The sequence below is a fragment of the Saimiri boliviensis genome, chromosome 3, assembly GCF_048565385.1.
Source record: "Saimiri boliviensis isolate mSaiBol1 chromosome 3, mSaiBol1.pri, whole genome shotgun sequence".
Classification (NCBI taxonomy): Eukaryota; Metazoa; Chordata; class Mammalia; order Primates; family Cebidae; genus Saimiri; species Saimiri boliviensis.
This window is the reverse complement of record NC_133451.1, coordinates 143,137,695-143,154,016: the sequence shown is the minus strand read 5'-3', so window position 1 is coordinate 143,154,016 and position 16,322 is coordinate 143,137,695. Positions and strand designations below refer to the sequence as shown.

The window sequence follows — 16,322 nt, the reverse complement described above, 5'->3', positions numbered from 1 at the left end:
AGTAGCCACTTTTTAACATGTTGTTATTCGCTTGTTTAGCATTTTTAACAGCTCTCTCTCCATCATCTATAGCTTCAAATGCAAACCCCTCAGCTCAGAAGTTCAGGTCTTCTGCAAGCTGACCCCATAGAAACAATTTATCTTTGTATCCTATTAATATCTCGTTTTTGAAATCTCTAAAAGTACCCAGTCTTTGCTGAACTACTTACCTACTTATTCTTAACTGATCACACCACTCATCTGACAAATCACATGGTGCCCCATTTTGGTGGTTACTAGGTTTCATATACATATATATATGTATGTATATGAAACCTAGCAACCTGTGTGTGTGTGTGTGTATATATGTATATCAATCCTACATAACCAACTAGGTTGGAAGTTCCCAGGAGACAATGAAAATGAGTAAATATATTTGTATTCCTCGAGTGCCCTACACATGGCAGATAATTCAGTAACTATCGGTTCTTGATATGCATAATACATTGTTGCTCTAAAATGATGTTATCATATTTACGTGGCATTATATACTTCTTCATGAAATTTGATATTCATTCTCTCAAACTAAATCTGGCCAAAAGAGCACTCTTGATTTCCACCATTCCTCCTTACCTAGTTTTCCCCCCTTAAGTAAATGATGCTACCAATTACCCAGTGGTTCATACCTAAAACCCAGAAGTCACCCTTGGTTCCTCTGTCCTCCTACATCCTCCCCACCCATCACTGCTGAAAGCTCTAACTTTAAAATCTATCTGGCGCACATTAATTTCTCTCTATTGAACTGCTACCTCACCACTACTCTCTGAATTAATTTCTCTCAGGCCCCTCTACTATCTCTTCTCCACATAGCAACCAGAAGAATCATTTGCAAACATGAATCAGACCACATCACTCCCTCATTTCAGTCCCTCCAATAACTACCTGTAGCACTCAGAATAAAATCCGAATGCTACACCATGGCCTATAAGGCTCTACATATCTCACTCCTGCCTACTTTTCTACTGCGAAGACAAGGTATTTTTCCTCTGCATCACCAGGCTCTGGCCTTCCTGGCTGCTTTACTGACTAAAAAACACAACAGGCTTGATCCTGCCCTACAGCCTTGTACATCCTGTTTTCTTTCTCTAAAACATTCTGCCTCCTGAACTCTGAAATCTAAATTAATCACCAGCCTGCCCACCCAACCACATTCACATACCTCACTGTTTTGCTCTTTTTACATCATCTATCTCTGTCTTCCTCATCTACTTACTTGTTTATTGATACGGCACCCCCAAGACTTCCCAACAAGCAAAACTAACTGGCATTTCCCTGTTGTTTCTCCAATATTTACAATAACTCCTGAAACAAAGTAGAAGCTATATAAATAATTTGAATCAGTGAATAAGTAATTTCAATTGATATCCCCAACATCATTGGTAAGTAAGCAGTAAAACTATGATTATCCTCCTTTTCTAGACGGGGAAACTGACATTAAAAACTATTTTAAAACTTTGCTGAAAGTCACATATAGCATATTAGGGATATGGTCAGAATTCAATCTTCAGGCTCGAAGTTCTAATAACTATTATATTAAACATAAAACAAAATAAAATGTAAACATTTATCCCACATATATAAATGTTTTTCTTTCTTACACATTTCTAAAACACACATTATACTCAGCCATTATCCAATTACATTGCTATCCAATTGACGTGCATACAGATCTTACATCTGCTAGTCCCTTCCATTTTTCTTCTAAGATCATTCTTTAAAATTCTCCAGAAAGTACCCATCCTAAAACCTTAGGATGAAGCATGAGGGTATATCTTAAGATTCTGTTAGTATGAACCACCTTGATGAAACATTATTGTTTTAAAGGAAAACGAAGATGTGTTTTTACACATAAGATAGTACACATAAGCCCTTTTGTATATAGTTGCCATAGAAACAATGTCTCCAGAGATGCCCCATTAAAAGTGGACTCACTTTTAAAGATTTAAACATACCCTTTTAAAAGCCATTCATTGATGGGTGTGATTGATAAAAGCTGAAGAAAAAGCCATATTGTTGCTGGGAAGAATGCAAGTGTGAAGATCTGAATAAAAAGATGCAGTTTTAAATGCACCAAAGCACTGGTCAGCTCCTGGAAAAATGAAGGAGACAAAATAAACAAAGGTAACAAAACTATTCCTGAAAGGAGATTGCTACTAAAATAACATCACATGAGTTAGTTTTTAATTTTGAGTTTTTTCATAGCAAAAATTTTTATCTATAAGTATATGCATATGAAACAGAATGCAAAAGAAAAAAGTTACTCATGATAGTTATAAAGCATTTTTGCATAAAGTTTCTTAAATATTATTTTTCTAGTTTCTTTAAAATATACAATATGCCCTCACAAATCAGATTTGTAAAATTCTGGACCAGGACTAAGCTAACTATATACTAGTATAGATTTGGGGATTGTTGAACAACATACATACATGTTTACCTACATAAAACAATAAATTTTTTCAAAAAAACTAATAATACCTATCACATTTCAACCAAATACAGTAATTAATCTCTATTCACTGCAACAAGGCTATAGGCCTCAATTTAACAAGATGTTACTAAATCTACAAATAATACATTAAAAAATATTTCCCTCAATGATAGTCTCTAACTCAGAATGGCATTTCCTTCCACAATCTACTCACTAGATTCTTTGTTAACATTAACTGAATACCAGCTTTATGCCATAATCTGAGCTTATCACTTTACATGTTATCTCACTTAATCCTCACAAGAAACCCCATTAAGTAGATACTATTATTCCTGTTTTACTGATGAAGAAATTGAAGTTGAGAGCTACTGTATGGTGAAGATCAGAACTAAAGCCCTTTCTGGCATGCTAGCAACTCCATGCCTGTTTCTCCCACTGCTGCTCCAAGGGAGTAAAAATGCACATTAAACATAACAAACCAGGCACATGTTACAAGGCTGACAACTAAAAAAGGGATAATTAGTTAACTTCTGGGGTTCAAATATATATAAACTAACAAATATTTGCATTTGAGTTTATATTATGTTGAAATAAAAACAAAATGGAAAACCAAAATAAAACAAAATTGGAAAGTAGTAGAAAAACTATATTCCTTTAAAACAAGCAAGTGATCATTAAAGCATATTCAACTATGCCAGAGTCACTGCTTGTAAGTATAGAACTGTAATGGCCCCCTTGTTCAAGTAAGATGTTAGGAGATCCTCAGCCTCAGAGACATTAGCCAAAGTTTATCAGCTTAATCAACAGTACGTTAATGCAGACTCATTGGCTCTACCACATTCTGAGATTAATCTCATCACTTTCCACTGTCTATCTCCCTGTGTGGAGATAAACAAAGCAGTTCCTTCCTGTTAGGTCACAAGACATCCCTAAATGACATCTAAAGAATTTCTGGTAATCTGAGTCTAATTTGGGACCACTGGAAAACACAGCCTACCAGAAGTCACATTTGGTTCTGGGATCAGACCTAAGAGAAAGCAAGCCATCCTTACAGTGAATCAGAACTCTTAGAGCTCCATTCCAGAGAAAACTTGAGCACCAGTAGTTCAGAGAATTCTCAACAGTCTTGAAGCTAAATCTCATTTAAATATACTCAGAGCCATTTGATAAACACTAAACAAATATTAGTATTTTTATTACTTTTTTTTTTTTTTTGAGATGGTATTTCACTCTTGTCATCCAGGTTGGGGTGCAATGGTGTGATCTTGGCTCACTGAGACCTCTACCTCCTGAGTTCAAGTGATTCTCCTGCCTCAATCTCCCAGGTAGCTGGGATTACAGGTGCCCACCACCATGCCAGGCTAATTTTTGTGTTTTTAGTAGAGATGGGGTTTTGCCATGTTGGCCAGGCTGTTGGTCTCAAACTCCTGACCTCAGATGATCCACTCACATCGGCCTCCCAAAGTGCTGGGATTACAGGCATCAGCCACTGCACTCAGCCTGCATATATTTTTGATAGGAGTAAAAATTGACATAACTTTTCTGAAAATGAATTTGGTAATATATATCAAGGACTACAGAATTCATATTCTTAGACCCCAGAACTTTATGACTAGGAATTTAGCCTAAAGATATACAAAATCGTTGTAAACATTTACATACAAAATTGATTACCACAGCATTATCTATTAGAGCAAAATCTGAAAACAAATGTCCAAAAATAAGAGAATCATTTAAAAAGTTAAAATGTAATTGGAGTGTTATGAGTCATTAAATACCTTGTTGATGAGGATGCAGATGTACAGAATCTCTCTCCTACATTATCAATAGGTATATAAATTGACATAACCTACAGAGAGCAATCTGGCAACTCATTCCTTCATTTAAGTAATATTACTGAGCATCTGGCACCATTCTAGGTACTTGGAATATCTGTAACAACTTCAACTACGTAGATCATTTGACCCAGCAATTCCACTTGTAGGAATTTATCCTTTGCATATGTTTCCAAATATGGGAAATAACATATTTTTAGGTTATCCTTTGCAACATGTTTGTAACAGCAAAATCTTGTAAATTAACTAAATGTTCATCAATACAGGACAACGAAAATACACCAGGACACATCCGTGCAACAGAATACTATTTGGTGTAAAAAAAAAAAAAAAAAAAAAAAAAATGGAGTCCTTTATGTGTTGAGGGGAAACAATGTACAAGATATACCTTTTAAGTAAAATAAGGTAAGGTGCCAAACAGTATGAAATACAATTTGTAGGGGTGTGGAATATGCAATTGTATGTTTTACAAAGAATATCTCTGGAAAGGTACACAGAAATTGTTAACATTGTTTGTCTCCAGAGAAGAGAACTGGATAGCTGGTGGAAGAGTGAAAAAAAGACTTATACATCTCTTTGTATCCTTTAATTCTGAACTATGTGAATAAATCGTATGCTCATAAGGGTAAATAAAATATACATTTTTGTCATATAAAGAAAATTTAAATATTAATATTAAATTATATTAAAAGTATAAATGTTACAAAAAAATTAAGAATACATTTGTATATGTGTATAGGTCTGCAATATCTATATATATACATACTTATATTCACATTTTTATTTTTAAAATATTATGTATACAAAACACATTTTTAAAAAGGATAAAAAGTGGGTGTTAATAGCAAGTATTTTTAATCTTTCTAATCTTTCTACAATAAGTAAATACCACTTTCATTACAACAGAAACAAGTTATAAAAACTAAAATGTGATTAGAAAATATTGCTGACCTAATAAATGACAATTAGAAATTGGCATTGCATCGGAATGATAGTAAAGAACCCAGCAAAATGAGCCACAACAACCAACCATGTTGGCTCATGAGGGGCCTCTTAACAATAGGGAAGTGCTACTGAGAAAGATTTTCAAGACTGTCACAAAATCCCAGAGTCATATATTTTTCATATCTTCTTCATACCGCCATAAAGATAAAATAAGGTAACAACAGGAAAGAAAAAGCAAGTAAACCCTATAAATTCCAAAATAGTTATTATTCTGTACATACCCCTGTAAAATTTGGGCCACAGAGTCAAATAAATGCCATCATGAATAATCAAAAAGTTGATTCTGCATCATAGTTTGTTTATTCATATGTAATATAGGTCAAAATCCATTAAAATAAACTTAAGAAGACATTCCACCTCATGTACTGATTATGCCAGAGTTTCACTGACAGCATCAAGCACTGCTTAAAACAGGGCTCTGATTGGGACGTAAAAATATTTCCATTAGATACCGATTTATCTTGCAACCCTTTATCTGGCCTTCATCTCGTTCATTTGCTGAGAGTCAGGCTCATAGCTCTGTGCTTGAAACAAACAGAGTGAATATGAAGTTTAGAGTTTGCTATATTTGCTTTTCTGCTAACAGGAAAAAAATAAAAACTTGTAATTGTAATTAATAATTTGCTAATAGGATAAAAATAATAATTTCGTTGAAAAACAAAGAAAAACCTGCATCTTCTGCCCTACTCAGGACCCTTTTTCAGTCTCTGAGTCTCCTGCGCTCCTTTTCCATTCCCAGCACAGTGCCTTGTAGCCACAGGCACTTAACTGATATTTGTTCAAACGAATTCACCCTGCCACAGTTGGTTAAGTAACAAATCCTCCCAGACTATAGGTTTGAAGTGAACTAAATATGAATATTAAACGTGACCGTATTTCACTTCGATAAAACAAAATTTCAAAAAACTAGAAATCAACAGTCATAAAACTGAAGACTCAGCATTGTATCAGCACAGAGGCCTTTAAAATTTTGACAAATTAGTAAAACGAATTTTAGAATACACATCATTAAATCAATGTATGATTAATACAATAAATGTTCAATATAAATCAAACTTGAATGGGACCAACACAAATGCTTTCAAATAAACCAAGTCAATAATAATTCACTGTCTCCTGTGTGCAAAAAGGAACTATTTTAGGACCTAATAAGATACACAAATTGTAATCCCTACTGAAATAAATTTAGGATTATTAACTAGTAAACAAATATGACTGCTACCACCTAAATTACAAGTTACCCATGAAATTAGTAGAGTTTAGAGGTGGTTTAATATTACACAATGGTACAATCCAGGACATCTTAAGTTAAATGGCTTTTGAAAATGATATTAGGTTGTATTCATTTGAAAAGGGCTTTTGATGGAAGAAATGCTTTTTATTGCTGCTTAGATACCATGATAAAGCAAGAGATCAAGGCATTTCATTAGATCCAAATTAGCTGGATGACTCTGAAGATTTCTTAGGTGCTTACAAAAGAAGTCAGTCCTCAGAAAAATGCTGACAGCTGTGACATTCTTCCTGCTTCAACTCCTGCATCCCACAAAGTTGGCTGCTTTACAGAATAGCCTTAAGTAAGAAGCTAAAGAGTGAGAGAAATCAAGTTGCTTTCTGGATTTCCCATGGCACAGTAACAGCTGTAGACATTAAGCAGCCTCCAGGGACAGTTAGAGCAACGTCCCAAGTAAAGGACTTGGGTTAGGAAGCTACTCCACCAAGAGCACTAGCCAAGGCCAGCAGGAAGACCTCCAAACAAGATCAGTCCGACACTACGGTAGTGGCGAATACCTTTCTGTATCACTGCGCCCCACATTTGAGAACCAATATCAGAATTCATACGTTGACAGAAAAAAAAAAAAAAAAAAGCCTGTGCCCTATAAATAGTAATCATGGTCCTCTCATATCAATATTGTTTACCAAAATTGGAATTTGACGTACTAGAAAATCTCATCCCGTGTCAGTTATTTTCAGAAGAGCAAGTAATCAGAGAAAATATTTACAACTCTTGAGACACAATTTATCAGTTATAGACACTACACAATTATCCTATGTATATCAAAAAACACCCTAATGAGGCAGGGCGCGGTGGCTTACACCTGTAATCCCAACACTTTGGGAGGCCGAAGTGGGTAGATCATTTGAAGTCAGGAGTTCAAAACCAGCCTGGCCAATGTAGTGAAACCCAGCCTCTACTAAAAATACAAAAATTAGCTGGGCATGGTGGTGGGCACCTGTAGTCCCAGCTACTTGGGAAACTGAGGCATAAGAATCACTTGAAGCCAGGAGGCAGAGGATGCAGTGAGCCGAGATCATGCTACCACACTCCAGCCTAAGTGACAAAGCAAGACTCTGTCTCAAAAAAAAAAAAAAAAAAACAATAAAAAGATTTATACCAACCTCAACCTGATGGCTACAGAATACATAAATTTAGTAAAGTCATGTTTTATTCCACATTGCTATGGGGGTGATCTAAGAAGGAGATAACTAAATTTAGTCATCATTCAAATCACTCTTAAAATAAATAAAGGTGAGACATGATGCTGGACCAGAATTTTAAGTTTTAAAGCCATTTCCAAAAACAAAAAACTTACTTACAGTGAAATATTCCCATCCACGTAAGAACAGGATTTTATAATGATAGTTTTATGTAATTTCTTCAAGAGCAAATGGGTACTTTCTCCACTTTTCCTTCCATTGTAAGTCAAAAGAGAATCATAAATTCTACTCATTCCTCTTTCACACATAAATGTAAAAATGTCTGGATTTCTTTACTTCTAAGAGAATCCCATGTCCAGTGAAACCTGAATCAGTAAATAACACTATATATATATGGGTGTGGTGTGTGTCTGTGTGTGTGTGTATATATATACATATATATATGTGTGTATGTATATATATACACACACACACACACACACACACACACACACAGACTCGTATGTATATGTGTGGGTGCATACGATAGATATGCTAAGGAACAATAAACTTTTCTAAATAAAAATTAGTTAAAAGTTATGACAAATTAAGCATTATTTGAACAGCATGAGTCCTGAGAACCAAAGATGATCCACCAAAGTATGGAAACCAAACTAAACATCAAGAGCTCAAATGTGCCCAGGCATAGCAGGCACCACTGCAGTTACCACCATAAGCTGAGGAAGAACTAAAGTAGAATAGATACTTCAGTTCAGCTGCCGTATTAAGAACATACTCATTACAACCACATCCTCAGGGTCCATGCTGCTCAACTATACAGTTTTTATAATACACTTATGCAGGAAAGAAACACAAGTCCTTTGCTGACCAAGTTATCTTCTGCTATAGCAAACCCTTCAGATTATAGCTATAAATGGTATTACCAAAGGATTCTGAAATTTCAGGTAAGTTCAAATTAAATTTTTCTCCCTGCTTTTCATGTGTCCCATAGGTGACAGTACCTCTGTTTTCAATGATAGTCCACTGTTAAAGAATATTGTTGCAACAGCAATGTAGGATACAGTTATTTCTGGCTTCAATGGTCCTAAAAAGAAAAAAAAAATGAGTTATTGTTAGGAAAGAATTTCCGTAGATAACTTAGCACAAAAGAAGACTCTATTTGTTCATGCCTGTAATCCCAGCCATTTGGGAGGCCAAGGTGAGTAGATCACTTGAGGCCAGGAGTTCAAAACCAGCCTGGCCAACATGGCAAAACCCAGTCTCTACTAAAAATACAAAAATTAGCCAGGCATGGTGGTGTATGCCTATAATCCCAGCTCCTTGGGAGACTGAGTAGGAGGATTACCTAAGCCCAGGAGGTAGAGGTTGCAGTGAGCCTAGATCACACCACTGCACTCCAGCCTGGGCAGCAAAGTGAAACTCTGTCTCAGAATAATCATCATCATTATCTACTGCAGAAAAAATGGTACTTTAGATATCAGTGTCACCCCTACTGTCCGATTGTCCCAACAGAAGTAAGCATTTGTGTGATGCAGCCCAACTCCAGAGAGCATTTTCCAGAGGGCAAGGACCATCGCTGTCTGGCTCAGCTCAGTATCCTCAGACCAGAAGAATAAAGAAGCACACAGGACAGCACGTGAGCAACATCCTTCAGTATAGGTCCTAACTATATCTATCATGGTATCAGCACTTATATGACAATCAAAATATCCCCAAGCCCAGAGAAGAGAATCAACTGAAGAGGTCCCCTTCTCTTTAGCAAATATTATTTCATTTCTTCTAGGATACCAGAAACAAAAGCTTGTAATCACGCATGCATTCAGTTCTGCCCAAGAGTGTTCATCATACAAATCCTTACTGAGCACTTGCTATGTGAATGATAATGCATATAAAGTACTTATTAATATATTGCCATGCCCATAATTATTATTAAATTGTGCGAGGCCCCAGAGATACATGGTGACCCAGCCAGGCCTGGTCCTTGCCTTCCAGGAAATCCTCTTCGGAGTTAGGCTGGCAGCATTCAAATGCGTTAACACTGTGAGAACAATAGTTAAAACTATCATTTGTGAGCTGATTTAAGTATCATTTGTGACTGTACACAATTGTCTTAAAGACCTAATGTGCTAACAAAGAACAAAATTCTTTAAAAAGATGCAGACCTGAGAAAATGATATTTTATACCTGCATACCAATGGTTCTCCAGCAGTGGCAATCTTGCCCTCCATGGACATATGGCAATGTTTAGAAATGTTTTTTGGTTGTCATAACTTGGGGGATAGGGTATACTACTTGTTAGTATAGATCAAGTGGGTAGAGATCAAGAATTCTATTAAACATCTTAGAAGACATAGAACAGCCCCTCCAACAACAAAAATTATCATGTTCAAAATGTCAATGTGCCAAGGCTGAGAAATCCTGGTATATGGCAACATTTAAAAATCTAATATCATCTCATATTTGGCATTCTATTCAGTCCTCTTGTACTACATTGAGTAGTGTCCCCCTACTCCCAAAATCCATGCTCACCCAGAACCTACGGATGTGACATTTTTGGAAATAGGGTCTTTGCACACGTAATCAAGTTAAGATGCAGACTTATTGGATTAGGAAGGTCATTAATCCAATAGCCTATTCTTAAAAGATGGAAATTTGGACACAGACACATGCACAGGGAAGACAGCCATGTGATGACAAAGGTGGACACTGGAGATACAGTGCCACAAGCCAAGGAATCGCTGGCAACCACCACAAGCTGGAATACGCAAAGAAGGATTCTTTCCCAGATGTCATTTGGGGGACATCTTGACCTCAGACTTCTGGCCTCTAGAACTGTGAGAGAACAAATTACCTGGTTCATGGTAATTTGTTGTGGCAGCCCTAAGAAACTAATACACCCCCTTAAGCAAAACAACACGACAACAATCATGGCTTCTCCATGGTCTGAAACCCTCCATTTGCTCAATAAATGGACAGGAAACCAAGCTCAGGAAATAGCACTACACATATATATATATATATATATGGAGAGAGAGAGAGAGAGAGAGAGAGAGAGAGAGAGAGAGAGAAGACCTACTACGTCTTAGGCATTTGTAGCACAACAATGAATAAAAGAAACAAAGATTTCTTCAAATGCTGCAATAAATTATTTAACATGCCTGGCATTTACACAAATCATTTTGCTGAGATCTGAGAAAAGGGAGGAAAAGGGAGAAGGCAAGTGCAAAAGGCATCACATTTGGGGGCAGTAAAGACTGTTCAAAAACTTAAAAAGAGGTACATTATACTTGTAAGTGAATCTGTCTCAGGAGCTCACACAAGTAATATTTCTTCAACAGCTATGCAGGGTGATTCAGGAGCAGATTTTAAGGTCAAGGAATCTGGCTTGCTTGGGAAGTAGAAGTTTCCCAAGAATTTTAAATACCCTGCCTTTTAAAATTCACATCATTTTAATTTTCTTCCAATCCTTTGGTTTTTATGAGACCTTATGCTTGTCCATCATGGTTCCATCCACAGTGGTGCCTCCAAATTTTCTAGATAAGAGGGGTCAGAGTTAGCATATATGGTGGCAAATGAGAGACTGGGGACATGTCCAAAGACGCGTCTCCACAGCAAACCTGAAACATTTATTTGGATTGCGTAATTATCTGGGGTAGCTAAATACAAGGTATACTGTCTTTTGTATTAGATGCACATCTAAATAACTCTAATCCATGAAAGGTCATATTAAGGATATTCCAGTGCTACCTACAATGTACCTGTAAGAAGAAAAGAGGAATTAATTTAGGGAAACCCAAGGCCCGTCTGAGACAGAGTCAACTGAGGGGCTGAAACAAGTAGCTCAAGTAGGGCATGCAGAGCTACAAGTCACCAGGGCTGAAATAAAAACTTGGTAAATATTTGCAAGAGGTGAGAGTTGAAACTGAAATATAAAAATGGTATGTGTCCCCTCCATAAGCCAATAATTATATCCTCCAAGTCACCAAAATAATCATATTGGATACTAAGATGGCTACAAAGCTCAAACTGGAAATAGGTTTTTACTTTTCCTTTAAACAAAAATGTTTATCAGCAAAAATGAAAGGGGGTAGCACAATCAAAAGAAAAAATGGTCATAATAATGAAGCAATTTGGGGGCTCGAAAACCCATGCTTTTTAATGGGAGGAAAAAATAAAATGTTAATGAAATACTTAAGAATGCAAGGAACTATTACTATTTTCACAAAAGCCATTCACCACTGAAGTAAATTTCACTTCCAAACCTAATCTAAGATCTTTTAAGGTATTCATGTTAATATACTTAAGCTTATAGCATGTTTTCGGTTATGTTTTTTTTTTTAGTGGAAAACTGAAGCAGTTTCCTTTTTAGGGTTAGTGTCATAAATGGTAATAAGTTAAGATGCAGGTAGAAATGAGAACTTACTCTGTAACTTCCAAAGAAGTAAACATTTGTCTTCCCAAGAATGAACAGCAGTGTTGAAGTCCCATAAACTCTATGGTATACAATAGCTCAGGGTTTCCTTAGGCCACACTGGGACAGATTGTCAACACTTCAGAATCTACATATTTACATCTACTATAACTTTTTATTTTCAAACTTCTTCTGTATATATTTAAAAATAAAATATAACTGAGTAAGAACAAGAGCTAAGAATTCAATTATCCAAGCTAGTGTGTATTACGCCACTACCCATTTGGAAAGTCATTCAACTTCTCTAATTTTAAGGTTCCCACATCTATAAATTTTCTGCTATACTAACTCACCAACTGACTGTAAAAATTTAGGGGGGGGTGGTTGGGGAGGAGTCAGACCATACATATGTGCAATAATTTAAGTTTAGAAGTCTTACACTTAAAAGTAGACTGTAGTCATTAAGGTATCAATCCAGGTAAAGGTGAAGTGAGCATCTTAATAGCAAACTTTTCCTATTTAAAAGTATATCTAAAGATTGTTTACTTGAAAATTATACAGTCAATATGAATGCATTAAAAATCAGATTTTCAGTGTACAAAGGCCATAAATGGAGCCTTTTCACTAAAAGTTATAAGTCAAAAAAGGTGTTTTAGACCATTCCAAAGAGCAGGACATGACAAAAACACTTTCAGCAGCCATTCCTCTCCTTATTCCTAGATTTTTTTATTTTAACTAGTGGCATGAGATGGTCATTTGGTATTATTTGGGGGTTTGTTTTTACTTAGGAGGCTATACAAGTGGGAAAATGCATTAAGAGCTCAACAGTGGCTTGAGTTCAGACCAGCCTGGGCAACACAGGGAGATCCCCATCTCTACAAAAAATAAAAATTATTGGGTGTAGTGGCACATGTCTGTGGTCCCAGCTACTTGAAGGCTGAACTGAGAGAACTCCTTGGACTCAGGAGGCTGAAATGGCAGTGAGCCATGATCTCACTGCTGCACTCCAGCCTGGGTGACCGAGGGAGACCCCCCATCTCAAACAAAACCAGAAGTATCAATGACTTAGCCTGATAAGCTGTAAAGAAAATTCCAAACAATTGTTTAACTTATGTTTTTAGAAAAAGTATCTTTTCCATATGAACAACTATCAAAGAAATCATGAGCGCATTGTTAAATAGTAACTGATTTTACTCTGCTCCTTTGCATTAAAAAGCATGGCATGGAAAACGTCTTTATTACAGTCAGTCTTTCCTTATAATGTTTATTCATTTTAATAATTTTTTTTTGCCAGAACCATTAGTATAGATTTTGCAGCTGGTGTGAAATAAGGGGAAGTCTTGGTCTCGAATAGTTCCTCTTCCATAAGCTAGCCACCTTAACATAGAGTGAGTCACCTGGCATCAAGCCTCAGTATCTTCAACTGTAAAAGAAGCATGTTGGCTTAAAACACTTTAAATATTCCCTTCCCACTCTTAACATTCAATTGTAATTTTAAAAAGGAACGAATTATCCTACTTTAATGTAGGATTAAGGACTAGGTAAATTAGTCCTTAAAGACATTAAAGACATAAGGACTAGTGAAAATGGGAAACGGCATTTCTATGATACAATTATGTACCAAAATGTTAATAAGCAGAGTCCATGGAACAAATAAACTTGCAGAATCTATCTCATACATGCCATGGCAGAAAAGCCCCACGGAAATGATTCAGCATTCAACACCTTTCTTCCCGCAGAGTATTTGGAAATGTAAAGTAAAAGATACTTTGCCAAACAGCCCCTGCAGATTTAAAGTTAAAGATCATACATCATCTGGAATTTCACCTCAAAACTGAGCAAATAAGATATCTAACACCAGAAGCTATAGCTAGAAGAGTGCCTTGCAGATCATGCAAAGGTACTCTAGGTCTTACTATTCCTGTAGCTCCAGGGATGCGGGCGGGGTCTTCATTTGACTAACCTGATCTTCACAAGAGTTTCCCGAAAGTTCACAGAGCAGCCTTGTTAAAGAAGAAACTGTTACCATCAGAGGGAGAAATCACCAGGAATAACTGCTTTATTCTCATAGTTACACATTCTACACATTTTGTTCTAAGTTAAATACAGAAGAACAAAATTTTAAAATGAACAAAAAAGCCTTCAACTCCACAATTTTAGTTTAAATAATTCCTTTTAAAATGTTCCTGGAAGCTACTTCTAAACAGAGGAATCCGGTGAGGTTAAGGGGAGAAGGGACCACTACTGTTCTCCTGAGAGATCATTTCATTCATTTCCATCATGTTTTAGCAGAACGATACCAATAACTTCAAATATCCTCCTGAGAAATTCCTACTATGAAAAGATCGTGCCTGTTCAGCTTTGTCCTTATTTGCTCCGGTTGTATGACTTAGGTATTAAACCGGTCAATAAGCTTGGAAACTGACAAACAAGGTCAAAAACAATCGCACTGAATAAATTCAATGTTTAAAGATTGTCTAAAGGTGTGGAGGGTGGGGCATAAAAAACTAGTATTTCTAATGTTCCCACCAGTGCCCATCGCCCCCAGTACAAAGCTCCCACTATTCAGAGATTTAAGTATGCTTTCAGTCCATCTACACTTCCTTGCCAAAATACACACTACACTACACATAGTCTAACACAGTCTGTATCTGTGCTAGCACAGAACTGAATCCCGGCAGCACACGGAAGTAGCGCCCTGTAATGAAAGAGTGCAACGTGTCAGTCGGCTTGGGAGTTTCTGGAGCGTCAGGAACTACAGCAAATCATCACTCTCCAACATGTGGGCCATAAAATCTGAGTTGGGAGCGGAGGTGTCCCTTTTCCTTGTTTTTCCTCCACTTTTTTTTTTTAATGTGGGGGCGGGCTGGACTCGAAAGTAGACTGGATAATGAGGTCCACTCCAAGATAGATAAGAAACTCTTGGCAACCTAGAGTCCCTTGGGATAGGATGCTACTTTGAAGGCAAGAGGAGTAAGTTTCATTCTCTGTAACCTCACTTCTTAACACTGAGGATAGTCATTGTCTGCGGAAAAGACTACCTGCACTCAAATTCCTTTGCCCCGTTCCTAATTACAAGTTCCCTCTGGGGTTGGTAAATTAGAAAATCAGCAAAAGGGCCAAAGGCTGGTCAGTGCCCCTGAGACTGGCAAGCGCTTGCAATGAGGGTTGCCCCACCTTTCCAAGACTCACAAATGAGTTCTGAAGTGGGAGCCGCGGTGGAGCACGCAGAGGTGCCGCACTTACCCCCATTCACCCCTATGGACGGCTCCAGTTTAGCTCCGGCGATCGCCAGTACTATTCCGATCATGAACCAGTCTTTCCTCATTCTCTCCAGCAGCCTCATATTTGTTAGGGTGGGTGGGTTTTGTTTATTTGTTTGGCTTTTTTTCTTTTCAAGCTGCGATCACCTAATCCCTGGAGCGTCTCCACACTTTCCTTGGTCCCTCCAGACATGCAGCAGAGCAAGTCAAATTGCCACTTGTAAACTAAAGACCTGGGGGTTGCTCCGGCGGCTTTGAGGAGGGTTGGGAGTAGTAGTATCCAGTGACAGGAAAGTCTCACTGAGCGCCGCCATCACTACCACGCGCCTCCGAATACACGCGCACAAACGCACCCAGCACCTCTAGCCGAGGGCTCGCAGGTGCAAATGCTTTGAAACGAACTTTGACCAGGCCGAGGAACGGAGGCAATCGGGCAAGGGAAACTGGCCGCCGGATGGGACTGACAAACCCACCGCTGCCGGGACCTGCGGAACCTTCTGAATGACGTGGGGTAGGGAGAGCGTCTTAGGCGCCACAGCCTCCCAGCCTCATTGATTGTCCCTCTCCAACAAACCTTTAGGCACAGCCACCCACGCTTCTGGAGCATATCTCCATGGAGAGATCCTCTTTTGCTCTGCTATGGCCCCGCGGGCAGGATTGGAGTGTGCTTGGGGCCAGGGATTTCTCCTTTGAAGCTGCGGCAGCGAGGTGCAAGTTTTGAGGCGCGCTTCTTCGGGGCATTACGGCGCCTCCCAGACGCCAGTGCTGACGTCTGCGCGGGGGAGGGGAGGCCACTCCGGGTCTCGGAGTTCCCTACCCGAGCAGCCCGAGTTAGACGCGTCTGCGCGGGAAAGTGGCTCGCTGGTGGGCAGGGAGCCTTAGCCCTGGCTGTGGGGTGGTAA

At 38.0% G+C, this 16,322-nt stretch overlaps 1 protein-coding gene across 5 annotated transcripts in view; it reads right to left on the bottom strand.

Annotated features, from left to right (window-relative positions):
• SLC10A7 (solute carrier family 10 member 7) overlaps positions 1-15,732 on the bottom strand; it is a 277,896-nt gene extending 262,164 nt beyond the window's left edge. For all 5 annotated transcript variants that reach the window (XR_012516990.1, XM_074396846.1, XM_003927997.4 and 2 more), the window contains exons 1-3: positions 15,404-15,732; positions 8,748-8,830; positions 1,992-2,128 (exon numbers count right to left, since the gene is read on the bottom strand). Coding sequence is in view for 4 of the 5 variants with exons in the window: in XM_074396846.1 (XP_074252947.1) it covers positions 1,992-2,128; positions 8,748-8,830; positions 15,404-15,503 (320 nt within the window). In the remaining variant the exon portion in view is untranslated. The remainder of the gene's footprint in view (positions 1-1,991; positions 2,129-8,747; positions 8,831-15,403) is intronic.
• Between the last annotated feature and the right edge of the window lie 590 nt (positions 15,733-16,322).